At 48.6% G+C, this 23554-nt stretch overlaps 1 protein-coding gene across 2 annotated transcripts in view; it reads right to left on the bottom strand.

The window, feature by feature from the left end:
* LOC105564226 (mothers against decapentaplegic homolog 6) overlaps positions 1-16684 on the bottom strand; it is a 60916-nt gene extending 44232 nt beyond the window's left edge. The window contains exons 1-2 of one of the 2 annotated variants that reach the window (XM_012016457.1): positions 16001-16684; positions 3829-3879 (exon numbers count right to left, since the gene is read on the bottom strand). In XM_012016457.1, coding sequence (XP_011871847.1) covers positions 3829-3879; positions 16001-16484 — 535 coding nt within the window. In that variant the 5' untranslated portion in view covers positions 16485-16684. The remainder of the gene's footprint in view (positions 1-3828; positions 3880-16000) is intronic. The other variant, XM_012016456.1, reaches the window with a different exon arrangement.
* Positions 16685-23554: the final 6870 nt, after the last annotated feature.

Here is a 23554-nt window from a genome sequence, read left to right as displayed (position 1 = left end):
AGGGAAAATTCTCCCCGTGCAGATTTCGCTTCGCATTTGCTTCACGTTAATCCCCCGATCGACTTCCGATTACACTCGGTTTGAGTTCAAGTGCGCCAACCCCGATCGAGACGCGACGAGGAATTTATAACGCGCGTCCTGAGAATTTAATCATACCTTGAAGAACGCTGGACCTTCGGCAAGATCCTCCTTTATACAGGGTGAGTCTTTCCATATCCGACAAAATTTTTGAGAAGGTAGAACGGATCGAGATGAACGGAAAAGTCCTGTACCATTTTGCAATTTTCGTAATAGTTAACGAGTAATTAATTATTAAAAATCGTTGTTTTAGGCCGGCCTACCGCCCAATTCGAGCGCGTGGCGAGATGTGCGCATAGCAATATCGATCGCCGGGCGGTCACATCTTGCCACGCGCTCGAATTGGGCGGTAGGCTGGCCTAAGACAACGATTTTTAATAATTAATTACTCGTTAACTATTGCGAAAATTGCAAAATGGTACAGGACTTTTCCATTCATCTCGATCCGTTCTACCTTCTAAAAAATTTTGTCGGATATGGAAAGACTCACCCTGTATAAATGCTCGCTGCTCGCAATACGCACGGTACGACACATGGTCCTCTCTCTATCGACAGGAGATATTGACCTCAGGCGATATACACACCAAGTGCCCAGCGGTATTTCTCTCCCCCTTCCCCTCTCTTTCTCTCTCTCTGTGCTATGTAAGCGCGTCCAACATATAATCTATAAACACCTAACATCGCGAGCACGCAGTTCTCTTCTAACTGCAGGCGCTATTATTTCGTCATATCGGAGATATTCGTTCGCGACTATTTTTAACAAAAAGAAAGTATAAATGCGCCATACGTCGATATCTTAGATTACGACATAGCAGTCGCGACGATCTCGGCGATACCATTGTTCTGTACCCGCGATTGCACGCCTGACGCGCTTGGCTTTCGAGAGAATGCTGATGCGAGAGGACGCGACACGTCCGTCGTATTCGCGTAATCGCGCGATCTCCCGCGCGAGGAGATTTCTCGGCGAAACGAAAGGCGAATCTATCGATGACCGCGCGGTCGATTCCGCGCGTTCGCATCGATCCTCCGAGAGAACCAGTTTAGGTTCGGCCGCGGAAGGAGAGACGAGAGAAGCGCACGGGAGACGGTAGTCGAAACCATGGACGAGGAGCGCGGTGACGCGCATGCAGGGAGCGAGAAGAAGACGCGGCCGGCAGAAAGTATCGTACCCAGGGTTTTTCCGCGACTCACCGAGCGATCCTATCTATCGGATTATATCCGTCGGCTCTTTGATTCCACCATGCGCGACACTTTATACGTAACGCGATATTCCGTACGTTTCAACTTGTTCCGAGACATATCGGAGTGTAGAAGCAACGACGTAACTTTGATCGCGTCCAAATTGTTTTGTGTGTACGAAACTGTTAAAAATGATGAAAAAAAAATAGATCGCGACTTCGCAATTATGCGTAACGCGATATTCCGTACGTTTCAACTTATTCCGAGACTTATCAGAGTATAGTCCCGAAAAGCAACGACGTAACTATCTCTCTCTCTCTCTCTCTCTCTCTCTTTGATCGCGTCCCAATTGTTCTATGTACAAGACGGTTATAAAAATAATGAAAAAATAGATCGCGGCCTCGCAATTAAAAGTGCTTTCCCACTAAACGCTAATATCGACGTCTCGTACCTTCGTCGATGCGTGCGAGCGAGACCGCTCAGCCTCCACCTGGCGTGGACCAGTATCGGCTAGCGGATACATTGATCAACCGCTGAAACGGCGATATCGTGAAATCTATCGGCGCATTGCGATCAACAAGATCGGTTTACAGCGCGTAGTTGTGATCATAAAGAACCGCGAGTGTAAGCGCATATTATTTCGATCTCTCATTTAGCTAAGCTTGTTTGACTCCCTACATCTTATCTATTCGTAACAATATATGTTACGAATGTAAAAAGTACACGTGCTATGTATGAGCGTTATATACGTGCGTCTCTTGCGAAATTCCGCACAACTGACTGGCCCTATATCCGCGACGTAACGTTACTCCGCGCCTGGTTGAGAACCCTCGATGCGTGTGACTAGAATGCTATCGTAAACCAACCTCCACGAACGCTGCGTCTGTTCTTGCTCAACTCCGTCTAATAAAATCGTCCATTTTATTCGCGACGGAACGATCGATTTATCATTTCAGGAATCCGCGGTTGCGCGTAGCCGTGAAAAGTGTGAGAACCTCTGCGTCGTGCGACCGGAATGCCGTGTATTTGTCATCGCACAGATCCCCCCCCCCCCCCGGTGGATTTTCGAGTTCCCGAGTGCACGAGGAAAAACGTATCGATATCATTGCGATTTTATTCATCTCCTTCGCGATAATAATAAGGGGCGTATTCTCGGGCAGATATAGGCGCTAAGTGCAAGACGCGCCGCTTACTAATTTTTTGGCGAAAGAAATAACGGGCTAGGACCAGGTTTTGCGCCCGAGACCTTCCAGGTGATTGCTCTTCCTACCGATTGCCAGCTATCCAGGCCCGCGCTCGAAACTTTTTTCGCTTGTCTAGTTTATTTTTACCGAATATAAGTGTTAGGAATAATATATTACATGCACCCACAGAAAAAATTTCCGGATCCAATGTATCATAAAATAGGATCGATGTACCATAGAGCCAATCGTATTTATTATAGAGAAAGGAATATTTTAATCTTAAATGGAAAAATCTAAAATACAGAATAAAATTTGCCTCAATATAGTAAGTCAATCTTTTTAACTCGATAGAGGAGAATAATAGTTATTGATTTTATTCTGCACTGAAAAAAATTTCTGGTTGAATATGGACGAATCAGATAATTCCTTTAGGATTTACCAGAATTCCTAAATCCTAAAGGAATTATCTGATTCGTCCATATTCAACCAGAAATTTTTTTCAGTGTGGTATTGTTTTATTTTTATACTAAATGAGGCTGTGAGAAATATAAATGCGCCAAGAATATGTTTTGTCTCGGTAACAGAAATCCTTTCTGAGGGTGCGGAGAGAATCTTTTCTTAAAATTTATCCAGAAAATCACGTAATCGTGGGACAACGTGGCATTTCGAACAACTGTATATGAGAGTTTCTTGAAATTTTACCATGCAATCCGCCAGTAAAACGTATACTAACAAGTATAATTGTTAGTATTATTATTAGTAGAATGTATGGTAAGATTTCAAGAAACTCTCGTACAGTTCTTTAAAATGTCACGTTTGCATGATTTTCAGAATAAATTTTACCAGAAAATTCTCTCCGCGTAGCAGCGTGACATTTTTTCAATTATTGGGACGGCAAGAATTTATCAACAACGCGCTAATTACATCGCGATTACGTTAGAAAGTGCTTTCGTTTCAAATGGAAAAGGGACCAAGTAAACGTGTCACAGGACAATTCGAGAAGGGGTTAAACATAGGGGCAGGCGTCAATAGACCCCTAATATGTTCAGACGTTCGTTGCCGTATTGTCCGCGCAATCTCGAACGCTCGTATATTAACCGGCGCGGTACTACGAAAGATGGGAACGCTGCCACTCGCACTTCGTCCCGGATTATCTCCAACGTTGCTTTGGGCTAGGTCGTGAGACACGACACACGCGTTAGGAAAGACGAACCTCGCTGCTTGTACGGTAAACGTTTGCAAGCAATAAACATGAGTTATCGCCGGTATAGACGCGCGAAGACAACGTACGCGCGCGCGCGCGCGTGCACGCACACATGATACATGCGTTTGCTACGCATTTGCTGGCGGGCATTCTTGATTACGGCGTGAAAGACGAAACACTCACCTTCGGGTCTCAGTCTGTCGGCGATAAGGCAATACGGGGGTGGTGGCGACTCTGAAATATAAAATCATAATCGTTACGTATCACAATCAATAAAATTAAAACAGGAAAAAATTAAATGTTTCTCATTTGAATAGAGGAAAGTTCTGTATTATGCGACAGAAGGTATTCAACACCCCGAGTTCAATCGCAAATCTTTCTTCGCTACGATTACGCGATCTAACAACGCATTTTTCACTAAACAGATTTCGCTCCAAGGAGCAGTAAGTTCATGGTGGAATCAACTGACGATGCCTATTAATCGTTCAAAATGTACGTACACGGATGCCCACGAATGCCCAGTGGGCATTACTTTATCTTATTTTATCTTTATGAAATTGCTCCAGCAAGGCTTAATGCCCAAAAATGCCTAGTAATGCCCAGTAATGCCGCAAGTCTGTACACCACAACGCCATCGGCGGTTTTCCCCTCGCTATTAATTTTTAACAGAAACTGTCTCATAATAGGGGACTTTCCTCTACTTGCGGTGTAAATAATTTAGTTTGATACTTTTGCTTGTAGTATACATTTCTAACAACGGTTTGCTATTTTCGTAATTATATTCGGCGGCTAATTGAGCGTCACTTAAATAACAGTAAAATGAATGTTAAATAAAAGAGCGCATCAAATGAGACGTCTTTGTTCGTTTCGGCCGGAGTCGCAGCATCTCGGCACATCCGCATCGGTCGCCGGGGCATTGAGAAACTGACTCAAGGCTTTCGATTAAATCGAGTTAATGACATGGACGGCGACGGCGACGCGAAATATCGCGACAAACGACGGGCGCCTGTTAGAGAAGTGCAGGCCAAAAGTGGCAGGCTCTATTATTGGCGCGGAGCCGCGCTAGCGAAACCGGTATGCCATTTTTCGTCCTTTTACGTATCGCCCTGAAAGTAATAGAGGACAAACCGCGGCGCGAATATCTCGAACGTCAAGGTAACCCCCGATGTCTAAGAGAAACGAGACGACGCCGCCTCCGTCGCTCGCAGCCCGCGGCCGAGACCACGCGAGTGGGTACGTGCGCACAGGTAACTGCGTCCTCTCGAGGAATCATTGCCGCGACAAGTTTGCCAAACAATTAGATTTACGTGGACACTACGTTGTTGCCCAAGTAATTTTTACAATTTAAGATAACTTTCGTGTAATTTCAGCAATTCACGCTACACGCGAAAACGATATAGACAACAAATGAGACCGGCCAACGCGAGTCTAAGGCAGGATAGCCTTTACTTGTAATTTTTCATTTAATTGTGAATTCACACACCGTTTCTTTTGCCAGATTTGTTCAGCGCGCCGATTTCTTTCGGACATAATTCCAAGTCGATAAACGATTTGGAATTATATTATACCGTTGAATAAATGTCCGAAAAAAAAACTTCAGTTTTACACGAGGGGAAAACCGCTGACCAAAATCTTGTACACCGATGCCCACTAATGCCCAGTGGGCATTACTTTATCTTGTTATCTTATTTTATCTTTATAAAATTGCTCCAGCAAGGCCTAATGCCCAAGCTAATGCTCAAAAAATGCCTAGCAATGCCCAGTAATGCCGCAAGTCTGAACACCTCAGCGGTTTCCCCCTCGGTTTTACACGGATTTAAGTACGCAGAAACCTACGAAGATGCAAGCATCGAATGATCAATGGAAAGAATAAGCGCCTCTTTCCTCTTCCGTGCGACTTTAAACTCCGTAGCGTGTCGTAATTTGATAAAAGGATCGAGTTCTTATCGATTCTGCGCGATATAAAAATTCACGAGATACAGCAACAATGACGTTACGTAATCGGCGATCGAAATCGCAGATCGCAATCGGACATGATACTGCATCTTGGATCGGCGTGTTTTCAACAACATCCGTTTCATCTTTCTAAAAAAGGCGCGTATACTCGTCATCTAACGACGGACAAGCGCCGAAATTCCTAGATAATAAGCGCGCCGCGGCGTCGACGTGTAATGGCCGCCCGTCGCGCCTACACGCGAATCCTCCTCGCGGCTCGTTTCTCTCTTTATCGTTCTCTTTCCCTCTCGATCGTACTCGGCTCGATCCCTCTCCAGAGTCGGCCGGCCGGCCGCCGCGTCGCCGCCGAGCTTTAATAAAGCCGGCGCGGCGTGTCACTCATCGACGCACTTCAAACTTCGGGCCAGAGTTGGCACGATTTGAATAACAAGATGGGAGCGCGATTTAAACGGCGATATTTCAGCCCCTAATTAAGGCACTTATAATAAACGCGCGGCGCTCCCGTGGCGGTTACGTAACCCGCGCCGCCGAGCGTCTCCTTCCAACCGAGACGCGCCTATTTCTAGGCCTGTTTATACGATTGTCGGCCGCGAGGAATAAACTTTGTTCGCATTTATTGGACCGATCGTCCGCGCGTACAGGTGAAAATACTTCTCGATACACTCTCCCTTTGTTCGGATAAAGAAAAAAAATGCCCGATGAATCGCGCGAAGAAAAAGATATACCCGAGTCGAAATTTTGGTACTGTCCAGGATAATGTTCACCTACTCAGCTGATTTATACACCTACATAGACCAGCATTAACCTACTTTAATGACATCACATTTCTTTACTCCACCCTTGAATCTTTCTTTTCTATTCTAAAAATTTACCTTAGCCCCTACTTAAAAGAACCTACTTTAATTGGCAGGAGTGGAAATTTCCGACACTATTAGTTTGAAAATAGGAGTAAAGTTTGTACTTGCAGTTCGACCTCTTTTATTGTCCCTAGGTCCTACTATACAATAGAATTAAAGGTTCAACATAGGGCCAAAATTTACACCTATACTTAGCTGATCTATACACCTGCATAGACCAGCAATAACCTACTTTGATGACATTACATTTTCTTACTCCACCCTTGAATCTTTGATTCTAAAAATTTACTTCAGCTCCTACTTAAAAGGACCTACTTTAATTGGCAAGAGTAGAAATTTCCGACACTATCGGTTTTCCAGTAGGAGTCAATTTTGTACTTGCAGTTTGACCTCTTTTACTCGTACAGTAAAGTCTCAGGTCCTACTATACAATAGAATTGAAGGTTCTACATAGGGCCAAAATTTCGACTCGGGATACACGTGCGGGTCGGTGCCTCCCCGCGTTTTCGGGCATGAATGAATATCGAGGCGAGGGAGAGGAAGGGGCGGCGGAGAAAGTCGCGCGCATTGCCGCGCCGGATCGCGGAGCGGTGATAAAAACCTGCGCCGCGACGATTTGCGTAACGACGACACGCAGCCGCCGCCACCGCCACCGCCACCGCCGCCGCCGCCGCCGCCGCCGTCGTTGCTGTCGCCGACTGGCCGATGATAATCGATTCGCCGGCGTGAATTATTAACCGGCCGCCGCGGCAATGTGTGAACGAACGGCCGCCGAACGGGAAAAAAAAGCAGATAAAGACGGCGAGTTTGCGTCGCGGCGTTACGAAAACAAGGCGCCACCGCGGGAGCGATTTACGCGCGATAAAACGCCGGCGTCGCGCCGCGATCCGACGCGAAATTAACGTGCGCTATCGACGATCGCGCTTGACAATGGTCGCGTCCGGTGTCCGTTTGCTGCGAGCCAGCGAGGTTGCGCGTAAATTGAGCCGACGGGAAAAATAGGCGAGAGCGCCTCCGGCGCGATCGCCGCTCGCCGTGCACGCGTCATTGCATATTGAATACGCGCGTTATTTCGAGCGACGCGCGGGCTAAATAACGCATGCGTCACGCGGCGCACTAAAATAAATGTGTAAAGCTGTAAAGAAAGAAAGAAAAGAAAGAGAAGCACAAGAAGAACCCACCTCTCGCACACGTAGGCGCGTTATTCCTCGAAGGGTACCGGGATTATTATTTTCTTTTACAATACAAATAAGGAAACCACTTGTATTCGTGCCGCATCGTCCGCCGCTCGGGAGACGCGCCGTCGAATTTTCACACATCGCGGAATTGTGATTTATGTCACGGCGTGGAAGCGATAATCCTCGCCGAATGCCAACACGTGGGGAGCTCCCTCCCCCCCCCCCTCCCTCCTCCCCGCGCCGAACATCATTTCAGTGCGTGGTCAGTCTTTGTTTTGAACAACGGGCCGTAAGTGCCTGCGGAATTCTCCGCGATGCGCAGTGCGAGGGAGTGCTGAAATTCCTAGGAAACCTATTCCCGATCCGCCGAAAGCAACGACGCGCGCGGGCGCGCGCGTCCCAGAGATCGAGAATATAATAAACATCGGCACCGGCCAAGATTCCCGACGCCCTCGCTGTCCCCGATTCCGGCGGCGATCTCAAAAATTTCGACGATCGAAGGTCGAAGCGCGGCAGGCAGGCGTATTTATACTATTTGGCCCAGAAAGTGTACGTGAGGTGGCAATATCCCTTTTGTCGAATGCGTTAAAAATCGAGTTGCAACCGTTGCTGGATCGAGAGTAAAATGTCCGAAGACGAAATCCTGCAATCTTGTTTCCGCGGCGTTAGCGGGAGGACTTAAAGATGGAACGGGGTTAACGTTGGAGATCCATTTGTCGCCGGGATTTTTCTCGCAGAACACGGCCGAGGCGAATCGGGCGAAAATCGGTCGGTCGGTCGATGTCGACGCGAGCCTCCGACCGGCGAAGTCGACCGCGCATGCAACGCGACCCGCGTCGAGCCGGGTCGGAGCTTCGGATAGCCGCCGTTTGCCTGCTCGCTCGCCTGCTTGCTTTCCTGCCTGCCTGCCTGTCTGCCTGCTTTCGTGGAGTTCGACTCAGTTCGGTCAGCTCCTCGGCTAATGCCGGCTGGCCTCGACAATTAGCTGGCGCCAGCAATGACACGCAGCGGCGCCGGGCTGCGGTCCCCTCTCTCTTCGCGGCTGTCGCGGCCGTCGCGTCCCACCTCGTGCCCCCTCCGCGCGATCCCGCCGACGGTTCCGCCGCGCCGCGCCGCGCCGCGCCGCGCCTCGCCCCTTCGATGCCCTTCCTAACCGCACATGCTCGACGGCGCCCCGTCCTCAGTCTGCCATCCGCTCTTCCCCCGTCGCCTCTCTCGCATTCCCGCCCGCTAAACTCGCCTCGCTCCGTCCTCGTCGGCTCGTCCGTCCATCCGTCGCGTCGCGTCTGCTCGCGCTCTCTTTCTCTCTCCGCTTCTCTCTCGCCGCCGCCGCCGCCGCCGTCGCCTTGCCGGTCGACCAACCCTTCCCACTCTCGCGTCACCGTCTTTCCGCCAGCCGCGCGACTGACTCGCCCAATATACGTTTTATTTTTAGATTCATTTCCTTCTGGCCATAACTTTGATTGTGTGGCCATTGGTAAGTGCCGGCTCTCCCGTTCTTTCTTCGTCGCGCAACACGGGCCCTACCTACGTTCGACTCGGCTCTGCTCTCCCAACTCGAGCATCCTTACGCGAGCCTTTCTTTTCGCGCTCTCCCTCCTCGCCCTCCTCGAGTTAACGCCGTGAACCCGATGTCTTTCCGGAGCTGACGCCAACTATTTCGTCGTTACCCGCCGCGCCTCTCCCGCTCGCTTTCTCCCGCCTCTCTTTCCCCAAATGCGCGCGTATGCCGCGCGGCCGCGGGCGCTATTATTAGCCGTGGAAACCTCAGCGTGGAATTCGAAGGATCCGCTTATTTTCCCCGGCGTCGCGCGCGCCGTTAATTACGAAACACGGACCGCGCGCGCGCGATTTTATCTCGCAACCCTATCGCGATCTTTTCCGCGGAGGTGTCGCCCGGCGGATCGGTCGCGCCTATTCAATACGATTTCCCAGCAATAAACGCTCGGTATTATCGATAAAACGTGCTCGCGGCGCGGTCGACTGTAACGAATCGACGTCGTCACGATTAGGCCACCGGCGCGGCGCCGGTGAGGCCGCGCCAAGCTTATTCTACAATGGACGCAAAATGCAAGAAATCGGCCAATGACGGTCGAGCATTCTTCTTCTCATATCCGACCGTGATTGGTCGATTTCTTGCGCTGTGGCTTAGCCCCGAGTCGAAATTTTGATACTATTTTGACAGTTTAAAGGATTATGCCTACAAAGACCGGCAATAATCTACTTTGATGACATATTTTTTACTACTCCCTTGAATCTTTAATTTTAGAAATTTACTTTAGCCCCTACTTAAAAGGATCTACTTTAATGCTAAATTGGCAAAAGCAGAAATTTCCGACACTATCAGTTTGAAAGCAGGAGTAAATTTTGTACTTGCAGTTCGATCTCTTTTACTGTCTTAGGTCCTACTATGTAATAGAATTAAAGGTTCAACACAGGGCCAAAATTTCGACTCAGTAGACCCAAGCCGTACCCAAGTCGAAATTTTGGTACTGTCATAATTTACACCTACTGATCTATACGCCTACATAGACCAGCAATAACCTACTTTGATGACATTATATTTTTACTCCACCCTTGAATCTTTGATTCTAAAAATTTACCTTAGCTCCTACTTAAAAGAACCTACTTTAATTGGCAAAAGTAGAAATTTCCGACACTATCGGTTTTAAAGTGGGAGTCAATTTTGCACTTGCAGTTTGACCTCTTTTACTGTCTCAGGTTCTACTATACAATAGAATTAAAGGTTCAACATAGGGCCAAAATTTCGCCTCGGGGCGTCTTGCGTTTTGTGTCCATTGTAGAATAAGCTCTACGAGCGCGTCGCGCGCTCACACGTGGGAAAAACAGGACTTTTCTCCCGCGCGGAATATCGTCCTTGATCTGTCCAACAATTAGCGAACTCGCCCGCACCGATTTTGTAAGTCGGCCGAGGAAACGTCCAATGGACGGCGTGTTCGCAGGCGAGATTTTTAACGGAGCACTCGCGTGCACTCTCGAGCTCGATTTATCGCGGCCGCCGTGCGGATGAGAGAAATTCCCATAATCCGCGGTCGAGAAGCGAGCGGACGAGTTAATTAGCCGGCATCTTTGTTCGTTATTTATTTATTCTTAGTCCGGCCGGCTTTCAACGGCTCCCACAGTTTTACCGTTTGTAATTTGTACTCTCACGTGTTGTCGGGGTGTTCCGTAAGGCTGGTATTAAGGCCCGTGTCCACGATGCTAGAACTCGGTCCAGGTTGGACACAGGCCTTTGCATTTATCGTAAGACAAATGTTATATTAGGCTAAAGCTATTATTACATTTGTCGTACGACAAATTTTTCAATCGTGTCGAGTGGCTGCAGGATAGGAAAGTCGAAAATCTATAAATTTTCTAGCTTGTAGTCAATCAACACGCTTGAAAAATTTGTCGTGCGAATGCAATAGTACCCTTAGGCTGGTATTACGTTTGTCGCATGACAAATGTTTTAAGCGTGTTGATTGCCTACAAGCTAGAAAATTTCCTAGATCCTCGAGAACTTTTCTATCCTGCAGCCACTCGACACGCTGGAAACATTTGTCGTACGGCAAATGTAATATTAGCCTTATACCTTTTATTCCATCGAGCGTAACTCGCGATATATGAATGGCGCGTGAATGAACGAACGCGAAAATGAACCCGAACACTCGCGCGAGCCCGAAGAAATAATCTAAACTTGGCTAATGACGAAAATGCAGTGTAAATTAGCCGGCATTCGTTCATCGGCTCAATTAACGTGGCTCGCGCCACGTGAATCTCCTATTCGGGAAATATTAAATACACGCCCGGAGGCGCGTTTCCCGTCGCCGTCCGGCGCTCGTTAATCTCATACGGGCTAAACCTGTTGTTGTAGAATATTTATTATATAAAGTTTTCTATTTATAATCTGGGGCCATGGGCGTTGCCGCGCCTGATGCCCGAGTGCGAGTGCACAACGCACCGGTGTGTCCAAGAAGCGCGAGTTAAAATTAAACTAAAAAACACGATTTCGTGGTACTGGACGTAACTTCCGACATTGTATAACCCTCCTCCCCCTCCGCCGCCGCTCGGAGCTTCAACGATCATCGGACTTAATCCTTCCGGCGATTATTCGAGTACATTTTTGTAAGTTGTCGCTGAAACTAGTTGAAAGTATATCCTTTAGAGCCGCAAATTTTTGATATAAATTTATATGCCTTAAGGTGACTCCTGCATAAACGGACCAGAGGTAGTAAAACAATTGAAATTTGAGTATGTTGTACTTGCTTCAGTTTTATCAATCGGTACGCGATGTTTCAGACCTGGTCGCCAGTGAAATAAAAAAAAGAAAAAAATGTAAAAATTATACTTTTTAACAAAGGGATTACGATCATTCGCAGAAGCACTTTGAGGGTTAACATTATTTCACGGAAAAGGGAGATCTCGATAAAAAACGAATAACATAATAAACGTCAAGGATTCAAATGCGTTAACGAATACACGAGGTCATCGACCTCTGCAAGCAAAATTTGTTACCAAGTCAAAAAATATGATGTACATTTCTGACGAACGCTTGGGAGCTTCGTGAGATCTGACAACGTGACATATCAATGCGTTGACATTTTTTAAAAATCATAATGCATTATTTAGCGAAAACGAAAGAGACCATCCAGAGATAAACCGCTGACCAAAATGATGTTCGGCAATGCCTACACGGAGAGGATTGTCTCTCAAAACTTATCCTGAAAACCATGTAATCACGGGACCACGTGGCATTTCGAAGGATTTTACGAGTTTCTTGAAACGTTACCGTACATTTACTAGTAATTATACTTAGTACAAATTTTACTAGTAAAATGTATGGTAGCGTTTCAAGAAACTCTCGCAAAATTCTTCAAAGTGCCACGTTGTCCCACGATTTTCAGGGTAAATTTTAAAAGAAAGTTCTCTCCCCGCGTACCAATGCTGGGGGCCTTACTCTTACTTATCTATCTCGTGTCATTTTATCTTATTTTATCTTTGCAACGTCCCAGCAAGGCCGAATGCCCAAACTAATGTCCCAAAAATGCCTCGTCATGCCACAAATATGTACACCGCAATGCCCTCGGCGGTTTACCCCTCGACACCCGTGCTATCCGCTCCCTGCAGAGACCACCGTAAATATCTAAGTATTAACAGTTTTTTTTAATTTTGAAAATTTTATATCGCGGCACGCGTAGCCACGGTATTGAAACACCGTGTCGCCGCGGTTCGCACGATCGAATTCGCTTGGCTGCGGCGGCGGCGGCGGCGACGGGTTAAACGATCGCCGAGGTTACGTAAAGGCGCATTTTGCTGGCGCCTGCTCGTTCGCTTCGTCTCTCTCTCTCTCTCTCTCTCTCTCTCTCTCTCTCTCTCTCTCTCGTTCCCTCTCGCTTTATAGGACGCGACGCTTTTTTGCGGTCGTAGTCACGTCGCCGAACGACGCGGTCGACGGACCCGGTGAGGAAGGGAGGGGACGGTCGCGGGGCCCGTTAATTCGGCGCTTTCTTTAAACGTGACGAATACCACGAGTACACGGCGTAAACAGTGAGGACGTGGCGTCACGTCGGCACAGTTATTACACACGAGGACACTGTTTCTTGAAAGGGTACCTTTGTAGCGGCTTCAAAGGCCGGCGGCAAAGTTAAATTTGTAAAGCGCGGATGTCGTTGTCTATTTCGAAGCGCGACCAGAGCTAACGAAAATCGTAGATAATTTGGGAAACCTCGCGGGAATGTTTTCTTCAAGTTAATTGTTCGCATTTCTTTTTTTTTTGTTTTTTGCGACGTTTCCTTCGCAAAGTTTCCACGCGAATACGCGCGAGCTCGTACAGTTTACCGATGACTCACTATTGATTCTCGCTTTCCCACCGTGCGCCACGCGCATTGATGAATGAATTCCTTTTAAACGCGTCCCGTCTCGCTCCCTTGTATCTCACAGAAAACTCTTGGCAGATACGAAGGTAGGTGACGACATTGATTAAACTCGGACGCGACGGAGAGACTGCAGCGGGTAAACGTAAGACAAAAATCCTTTTCGGACTCGACCGCCTTCGCCCGACCTCGCGAGTGATTCACGTGAATTCTATGCGACAAAAGAGCTCGAGAAGAGGGGAAAAAGGTCGAGACCCATTATCGGATTTGAATGTCTACCTGCCAACACTTTTGGCGTTTGAAAGGAAAGGCGAGTTTGAAGGAATGTGCTTCGACAACCTAAGATCATCCTCCGAGGGGTAAACCGCTGAGTGCATTGTGGTGTACAGATTTGCGGCATTAACTCGGGCATTAGGCCACGCTGCGGCGTTATTAAGATAAAATAAGATAAAATCATATCCTGCGAAATTGTAACGGTAACGGCGAAATTTTTCCCCGTTAACCGAAGTAACAGGCGCGTCTCTATCTGTCGTTCTCACGCTCGGCTTTCACGCCGGCGGAAAATCGTCGGCATCTCTCGGCTCTTCCTCTCCGGCGCGTTGCCTATATTTGTCCACATCTCGAATGTAAGCAGGTAGACATCGGCTACCGTTAATAAATTCTGTTTTACATTGGCCCGAGCCTCTAAGCTCATTAGCACCGAGCAGGTCCGAGCAGGTGACGATTGGTGCACGGCTCGCGGCCTAACGTTATAATGTGGCCAGCTGTACGTTACGACATAAAATTATTCCGTCGTTCAGACACCGGCGGCGACGGCTAGGCACGTGCAGAATTGGGAAGTAACTCGTTACTTGTAACGAAGTTACAGTTACTTTTTTTTTTGGTAACTCCAACTTAACTTCGTCGCTTTCTCTCCATCTGCAACTGTAACTTAACTCAGTTACATTTTTTCGATAACTAGTAACTAATTTGGTAGTTACATTAATAGCTACTTTATGTATTTTTCAAACTTCCACAGATCGCACTAGGCCTTGCATAAACGCCTTTATCGACACTGTCCAGTTCAAACGCGGGTTTGATATTTTTATTTTCATTGCAAGAAAGCAACTGCAGCAAAGTAACGAATCGTCACTTTTTGAGTAACTGCAACTGTAACTAGATACTTTTATAAAGTAACTTCCCAACCCGATTCTCGCTCTTTAAACATTATTTTCATTTCCATTTTAACACAATACCTTTCTCCATATCGAATCTAATCATCTCATAAACAGTTGTTTTGAGCTACTTGTTATTTAACGCAAAAGCGAACGCTAAATCGCCGATGAGTATCGACGACGAGATACTTTGGTGTGAATCAGTTACGTAAGTCGTACTTTCGGAAATTCTGGTCGGTCCGTTCGGTTTACCCAATGAATAACAAAACCGCGGGCGAGAGAGGGAGTGAGGCTGGTTTTTCACTCGCTGGTTAAACGTTAACCAGAGGTTAATCGTTTATCTGTCTCTTCTTAGATAATAATATAGAAAAAGCTGGAGAGCGAGGACTAACCTCTGGATAACAGTTAATCAGGAAATGGAAAAACCGGGCCTAAGCGTGTCGATTGGCTCCGCGGGATAGTAAAGTATTCAGGGTTGGAAAAGTTACTTTATAAAAGTATCTAGTTACAGTTACAGTTTTTTCGCTAAAATGTAACTAGTTACAGTTACAGTTACTAAAAAAAAAGTAACGAATCGTTACTTTGCAGTTACTTTCTTGCAGTGAAAATAAAAATATCAAATCTGCGTTTGAATGATAAAGTGTCGATCAAAGCGTTTATGTGCAAATGCAAGACCGAGGGGGAAACCGCTGACCAAAATCTTGTACACCAATGCCCAGTGGGCGTTACTTTATCTTATTATCTTGTTTTATCTCCTTTTATCTTTATAATGCCTCAGCAAGGCCTAATGCCCAAACTGATGCCCAAAAAAATGCCTAATAATGCCCAGTAATGCCGCAAATCTGTACACAACAATGTCCTCCGCGGTTTCCCCCTCGTGCAAGACCTAATGCGATCTGTGGAGGTTTAAAAAGATCTAAAGTAGCTATTAATGTAACTATCAAATTAGTTACTAGTTATCGAAGAAATGTAACTGAGTTAAATTACAGTTACAGATGGAGAGAAAGTAACGAAGTTAGAGTTAAAAAAAAAAGTAACGCCCGCCTAGAGTGAAGGAAGGTCCAGGTTCAAACCCTGGCTGAGGTAATATTTTACGCAATAAATTTTCTGTGTTAACAACACATCGCCAGTCATGGTCGATCAACTGCTTAATCATAACGAAGTTAAGTTAGAGTTGCCAAAAAGAAAGTAACTGTAACTTCGTTACAAGTAACGAGTTACTCCCCGACCCTGAAAATATTGTCGAGTATCTAGAAATGTTCTATTCAGCGGCCAATCGTGCACGCTTAAAACATTCGTCGAGAAATGTAACGTTAGCCCAGGGATGTTTCACTTACCGTGTCTGCTGAGCCGGCTCCAGTGGTAAGGGTTGCAGCATATGTATACGGGATCTTTAGCGGAATGACACATAGGTAGTCTCTTGAGCTCCGTGGAGTGCTCGAGATCCGGCCACCGCCAGATCTGGCAGCAGAGCAGGTGCGGGTCGCACGGCGAGCCTCTCACCGGCGCGACGACGCCGTCGCCTCCGCCGCCGCCGTTCCTCGCCGATCTCATCGGCGACGCGGACGAGGAGTCCTCCGACGCGGAGCAGCAGCTCTCCTGGTCGTCCTCGACCGAGGACGAGCGGTGGTGCCTGCTGGAGCGGTGGTGATACTGACGATAGCGGCGCTGATTAAAGTGACGATTGTGATGACGATGCGGCCGGCCGGCGTGGTGCTGCTGCTGATCGTAAGGATAGTCCTCGGCCGGGCGTTGCTGGCGCGGCACGAGAACGCACGAGCCCAGGTCGGCGCCGTAGCTCTCGACCGCGTTGAGCAGCATCTCCAGTTGGTTCTCCTTGAGCGTCTTGAGGAGCTCCTTGCACCTCAGCAGCCGACCGGGGTCCTGCTGCTCGTCGTCATCCTGGCTGGCGTCGCCGCCGCCGCCGCAGCAGCAGCCCTGATGCAGCCTGCTGGACGCGGCGCTGCGCCCTCCGTAGCCCACCGTACTGCCGCCGCCGCCACCACCACTACCTCCCGCCGCTACCCTGCTCACTTCTCGGCCCGTCGTCGCCGTCGCCGTCGTTGCTGCTGTTGTTGTCGTCGTCGCCGTCGTCGTCGCCCGGTGGTCGTTACCGCCCGCGTTGTTGTTGTCGTAGCCGGTGGCGTTGCTGCCGCTGCTCGTGCGATGAAACGTACGTGACGATGAATCCTCTTGAGCTTCACACTCGGTTTCATGCTCCCCACGGACCTTGGCCTTGCCTAGCAGACGTCTAATGAGCACCGTCCGTTTGCTCCAGAACATCAACATGAAACAGGATTTGCGGTACGCGCATTTGGTGGCCAGTCCTTTTCAACGTAGCCGCCGTAGGAAAACAAAAGGAGACCCGAGACGGGCGGGGGGCGGGGAGGGCTGGCCCTCACGCGCGCACGCACGCACACGCGGACGCGCACACGCGGCCGAACGGCCTCCCTCTTCGGGCACCCTCCTCCGCGAGGTCTCCTTCCTCCCTCTCTTCTCTTCTTCTTCTTCTTGTTCTTCCTCTCCTCTCTTTTTCCTCTCCTCGTTCTTCTCCTCTCTTCAACGAGCATCAAATATGCACTGTCAACGGAAAACACCTCTCTCTCGGCGGGCGCGAAAAATCACGGACCTCCTCTCTCTCTCTCCCTCGCGCACGCGGAGAGGAGCACAGTCGCGACGCCCGCGCTCGCGCGTATATTTATTTATGCCCGCGCGCGTATCTCGCGCGCACTTTGGATCACGGTCCCGAAATAGTGTGACAGTCCACCGCGCGGAGCTCCGTTTCGCTCTCCTTCCCTCCTCTCGCTCCCGCTCTCTCCCGTTTCTCTCTGCCGGTGATATTTCCGACTCGCGACGGCGAGGAGGAACGGTCCACCTTCTCCTGCGGATGAGCTCTCCGGTCCAACAGCGCTACCGGCTGACCTTGAACTCTCATTAACTCTGCGTCCTCCTCTCTCTCTCTCTCTCTCTCGGCTTTATCGCGGTCCCTTCCCCTCACGTGCTCTTATCGTCGACGACGGACACCTCGCGGGCAACCTGCACGACGACCGTGTGCGCGGGCCACTGCCGGCATCGCGGACGCCGGCCTACGGTTACGCGCGCACCACGCGGCTCGGACGGTCGCGCGCGCGCGTGCACGCACGCACACGCCGAGGTCACCGCCGACGGACGGGCGCGCTGCTACTGATAGACTCGTCGCGCGCTTCTTATCCGTCGCACACATGTACGGGTGGCCGCGCGAGGAGAAAGAAGAGCCACGAGCTCTCGGGTGGGGGTTGAACGAGAGAGGGTGAGAGCGCGACACCCGCGCGCGCGGCCTTTACTTTCCTCGGCCGGCGCGTATCGAGGGCGACGCGGTGCCTTAACCTCGCGACCCGGCGCGCGCGCGCACACACACGCGGAACACACACACAGAGAGAGACACACACGCACACACTTAGCGCGCGCGCGCGCGGCGTATACACACCGGCGACGTCGCGTCGCGTAGATTCCCCTTCAGGAGGAGACAGCCGCGACTCTCGCCAGCTGTCCGCGCGGCGACGCAGCCGTCGCTGCTGATGCTCGCGGCTGAGAAGCGCGATAACGTTCCCGGCGATCCGGCGCTCGTGCCGTCGCCAGTGCCGGCACCACCACCACCCGGCCGGCGGCACCGCGTACCGACGATGACGACGTCGGCGACGACGGGCACCACCACCACCACCACCACCGCCGCCGCGGCGACACTCGTACAACCTCAGACTCGCAACCGTCGCTCCGTCGATCACTCCCCGTCATCCGTGCGCGCGTATCACCGAGTGACATTTTCCGCTCGCATCGTCCGTCCTTCTCTCCCTTCGTCCGCTGCTCCTGTCTCTTTACGCTTTACCGCGCGCCGTCGTTCAAAATCATCGCCGCCGCCTGCCAGTTGCCCGCGCGAGAGAGCTCGTCCGTCCAACCGTCCGACCGCGAGGACGCGCACTGTCACATTCTTGAAATCGCTGCCCCGCGCGCGGAACGGAGCGCGAGCGACACTCGCGCGCAGGGGCGGTACTCTCGCGGCCGAGGTGCGCGAGAGAGCGAGCGCGATCGAGCGCGCGGCGGGGGGAGGGAGAGACGCGCCGCCGCGTGGGGAGGGGAGTGGGAGAGACCGGCGCGCACACGAGCGGAGGGCGAGAGAGGTCGTACGTACGCGGCGCCACGGAGAAAACGGCGCTTCTACGACGACCGGAGCGACGTCGGTGTCTCTTCGCGCCCGCCGGTGTCCCTCCTCGCGTTCGCCAACGAGTCCGACCGCTTCCTCCTTCGTCTCGCTCTTGTTGCCCCGCGCTTGCCCGTTCTATCTCGCGCGACCAAATACCAGCGTCGCAGTCGACGAACTGTTGCACACGACGACCGACCGCGCGGCGTACACCGCGCGACTAGCTCCGGGCTCCGAATCGGCCAAGCTCGGCAACGCGACTGGCGCGCACGAGGTGCTCCGTCACGAGCGCGCGCGCGCCGATCTCCGCCGCCTGCCGCCGCCGCCGCCACCGGCCGTCGTCGCCCCCACCCCTCGCCCGGTCCTCCCCCCTCTTCGTGTCTCGCCGCTTCGCCGGCCGTCCCGACCGTCCCGACGTCCCGACGGCGGCGCGCCGATACACCGACCGTAGCCCACTAAACACACAAGAGCGAAAGAGAGACCGTCAAACATGGCCGCTCCAGCGGTAGCGCTACGGTCGCCGACTAGCGGCGCTGACGGACTCTCGGGCCTCGGCTCCGGCGAGTCCGGCGTCCCCCGCGAGCGAGGCTCCCCTCTCTTTCCCTCTATCTCTCTCTTTCTCGTGTAATTAACCAGTTGCGATCTGCAACAGCTTCCTATTGCTTATCTTTGTTCTTGTGTTCCGCACATTTTCCTATATTCCAGGTTTTCGTTTTACATTTTTCCACATTCAAATTCTTCGTCGTACAAAAGCCCATTCTCCCTCGTAATTACCTTTTCCGCGTAGCTCGTCTAACGCTTTAGGGGACTCGGGACCCCGGAGCGTTTAATGAAGATTCTATTCTATTTCTCTGCGCTCGAATTCGAATCGAAACTTTTACGGCGTTACGCAAATATGTGAATCACCCCGCGAGCCACGTCCGGATTTGAAGATCGAGAGATCGGGTTCAATTGTTTTACTACGTAAAACGCCCCTTCGTTAGAGATGCGCGGTTTTTCACGCCGAGTCGAATCGATGTGAATTTACTTTTTCGAATCCGAATCGAGTCGACTCGACTAAATTTCATCCAAGTCCGAGCGAATCTATAAGATTGACAATACACACGGAGTATTCGAATCATCTAAATTGGGCCTTTTCAGTTCAGGCGCTCGATCGTGAATCTAGTGCGAACTCGCGAAAGGTGAACAATTTGATTGAAAATTTAAATATTTGTCAATACAGTTGTTCACTTCTCACGAGTTTACACCAGAGGAAAAGATTCACGATTGAACCCCAGAGTCATCGTAATTTAAATTCGAGTCGAATTGAACTTTACGACCTCGATTCTTATTCGAATAGTTCGCGCCGTCTCTACACGGGGAGAATTTTTTCTTAAAATTTACCCCGAAAATCATGCGATCGTGGAACAAGATGGCATTTTGAAGAATTGGACATTGATTCTGCACTTTTGGCACCTTTTGCTCCTAGAACTGTCAGCTCATGAAAACATTTGCCTAATATACAAATTATGTGGCTTTTGTGTACAGACCGACAGTGTCCCACTATTCAGATTAAGTGAAAGAACAGCGTGGTATCATTGAAATTAAGTTTAGGAGCTTAACAAGAAGTCTATTCACTCGAATAAATTATAGGTTATAGGTTACCTAACCTTTACCTAAGGTTACTTTTCAGAATTGGTAACTTGTAACTGCAACTAGTTACTTTTATAAAGTAACTTTCCCAATCCTGTGCATATCCATCAGATATCTCCGCTAGTTATGCGGAAAACATTTTATACATCTATTAGATATCTATTAGATATCCGTAGTGGACATCATATGGATATTTAGATATCCATTGGATATTTATTAGATATTTTATTCTGTGTGGGGAAAATAAATACTAGTGAAATGTACAGTAAAATTTCGAAGAACTGCCACAAAATTCTCCGAAATGCCATGTCGTCCCACGCTCACATGACTTTCAGGATAAATTTGAAGAGAAAATTCTGTCCCCGTGTAGTTTCGCGCGAACGAAAGCGCGTATTCGAAAATGCACGTAAACGAAAACGGTCGAGTTACTTCGCTGCGTAAGGAAACGAGGAATTAGGCGATCGTGTACGGGGGAGAGGGAGACGTACGAAGCGACAGGGGACATCGGACCCGTCGGAAAGCAGACTGACGCCGGCGTCTCCTCAGCGCCAGTCGCTCGCGCTGCGCTCCACCTCCGGGGTCAACATTCCAGGACGAATTTCAGTCGCGATATCGCCCCGCGAGGGGAGAGACCCGACCGCTGTCCCGCTCGCCGGCGAACACAAAGAAACGCCGCTACGTGACAAAGGAAACGACGGGGAGACGCCGTGGCGCGACATGACGTGCCGGCTACGAATTTTTGGAGAACGCGCATCGTTGCGTCGCTAGTTTTTCAGACTACCGTGACGCAAGGCATCTTTCGGTGCGCATGAAAAGTAATCGCGGAAACGAAGACGCTCGCTCGCGCGCGTACGGAGGTCGCCTCGCATGAGCCCCCGAAAACCACCCCTGCACGTTCTATTTATTCTTCGGTGAAAATGTAAATCGTTTCAAATACGACATTTTTTCGCCAATTTTTACCGATGGAAAAGATGAGGGGCATAAAACGTTCGAACTGAATACGTACTGTTTGAATATTTTCTTGTTATTTTTTTCTACGTAGCTGAATATACATAAATTTGCAGATAAAAATTGTGTACTGTACACGGAGAGATTTTTTTTTAATTTGTCCTGAAAATCATGCAATCGTGGGACAACACGGCATTTCGAACAATTTTGTGGGAGTTTCTTTGAAACTTTACTACACATTCTACTAGTAAAATGTATCGTAAAATTTCAAAAAACTCTCATACAGTTCTTTAAAATGCCACGTTGTCCCACGATTACACGATTTTCAGGGTAAATTTGAAGAGAAGATCCTCTCCGTGTATGCAATATTAGAAAATATTTTTATTATGTTTTTCTGTATATTGAGAATTTGAAATGTTCTAAATGACAAGTTCAACGTGAGCCTTTTGAATGACTCACACGGCGTATAGGGACATGTGAAAAAACGCGAATGATGTAACATTATAAAAGATAGCATTTCGAAAACAGGTCGCGCGTTTGATTTAAATATAATTTTATAGCATGTTGAGATGACATATCCTTAAGAGATAGAAAACGGTTCCACACGGGTTTCCCACTTTCCACGTGAAGCAAGATTCGCCTTATGGCAAATTAATTTACAATTGTAAAAGATTTTTACATCACACGGCTTTAAACTTTTCTTGGTAAAAATCCATTTAGCGATATCCATTTTGAGGCCTTTCCACATATTTTCAACGAAGAATATAAAAATATGGCGTGGGCAATTTCCGAAAGTTTATCATTTCCGGTCCCGAAGGCAATAAAATGACGGTTACTTATCTTTTAAGGATTGTCACGTACTTACCGAATTCCCAAGACCGCGCTCATTAATATATGTAGATGACTTAGACCTAATCTGCAACACAAATTTATTATGTACTTTGTTTTATTACCCGCGTTTGCATTTATATTTAAATTATTACTCACAAATAGATTTAATATCGCCAGTAGATTAAAACCAATGATAGTTTTTTAAAACGACCCACACTGGTTAATGGTTTATTTTAAAAAAAAACGACGTTTCGGTCCCAGATTTGGATCCATTTCAAGTAATCTGTTCACACAATTGTGAACAATCTCACATCGTTCGTTTGGCCAATATCGTTACGTTAGTAAGATATTAGTAAAAAAATGATTGCACTCTTTGGTTGAAGAGTGCAAAGTCAATTGAAGTTGCATTGTTAATTGTTAAACACAGGTAAAAGTATCGAGAGATGCGTGTTGGACGCAGATATCAGATTGAACCGACATGATATTGATAAAAATGAAATAATTACTTTGGACTCTTAACTTTTGAAGCTAACGACTATTCAAACGTGGAGCTTAGAAAAGTTTTGGATCGACAGACGAAAAGATCGCACCGCTCGCCTGACCGTCATGCGTGTCGCTGCCTAATCGCCCGCTTAATAACGCGCATATATAGGTACATAAATCTTGCAATTTATGTTACTCGAGAGAGAAAAATGTCGCGACGCGTATAATTGGAGTTGCCAAAGCCAGTCGATGTAAGAACGGGGCCGAGTGGTTGGCCGAAATGCTAAAAAAGCGATCGCGAATGGCATACCATCGGAACCGAAAGGACCGTCGGTCATAAATTTTCTAATTTTAGAAACTCGTTTCGCGCGATCCCCGTGAACGTAATTTTGTAATAGGCCGCGCAGCTTCGCCCCGGCAACGGGCTTTATAGTTACGGGAGCCTGCAATTTCCATTTTTTTCTATAATCGAAACGCCCTCGTCGTAACACGGCGTAACAAGCGTCGGGCCCGCTTTTTTCTAAGTGTCATTATGTCTCTCCCGATATCCCGGCGTCCATGTTTCGGCGCCGTCGTCGTCCGGTAGCGACGTTTAAAAAAATGAGACTGTGTCAAATTTGTATAAAAATGGAATTTCCAGGCGGACATAAAGTATCTCTTGTCAGACGTAAATGCGACCGACGGAAAGGCGGAATTTATAATTAATAATTTGTCGGAAGTCGCGATTTGCATAATGAAAATTAACATAACGAAGCAGCGTGATATCGCGTTTCACGATCGATCACCTGAAAGAAAAAACAATATTAAATATTCGTGTTGC

Source organism: Vollenhovia emeryi, unplaced genomic scaffold (assembly GCF_000949405.1).
Source record: "Vollenhovia emeryi isolate VEMERY1.0 unplaced genomic scaffold, V.emery_V1.0 DF939167.1, whole genome shotgun sequence".
In the NCBI taxonomy this organism is placed as follows: Eukaryota; Metazoa; Arthropoda; class Insecta; order Hymenoptera; family Formicidae; genus Vollenhovia; species Vollenhovia emeryi.
The sequence above is the reverse complement of the archived record's forward strand: the minus strand, read 5'-3'. Positions and strand labels throughout refer to the sequence as shown.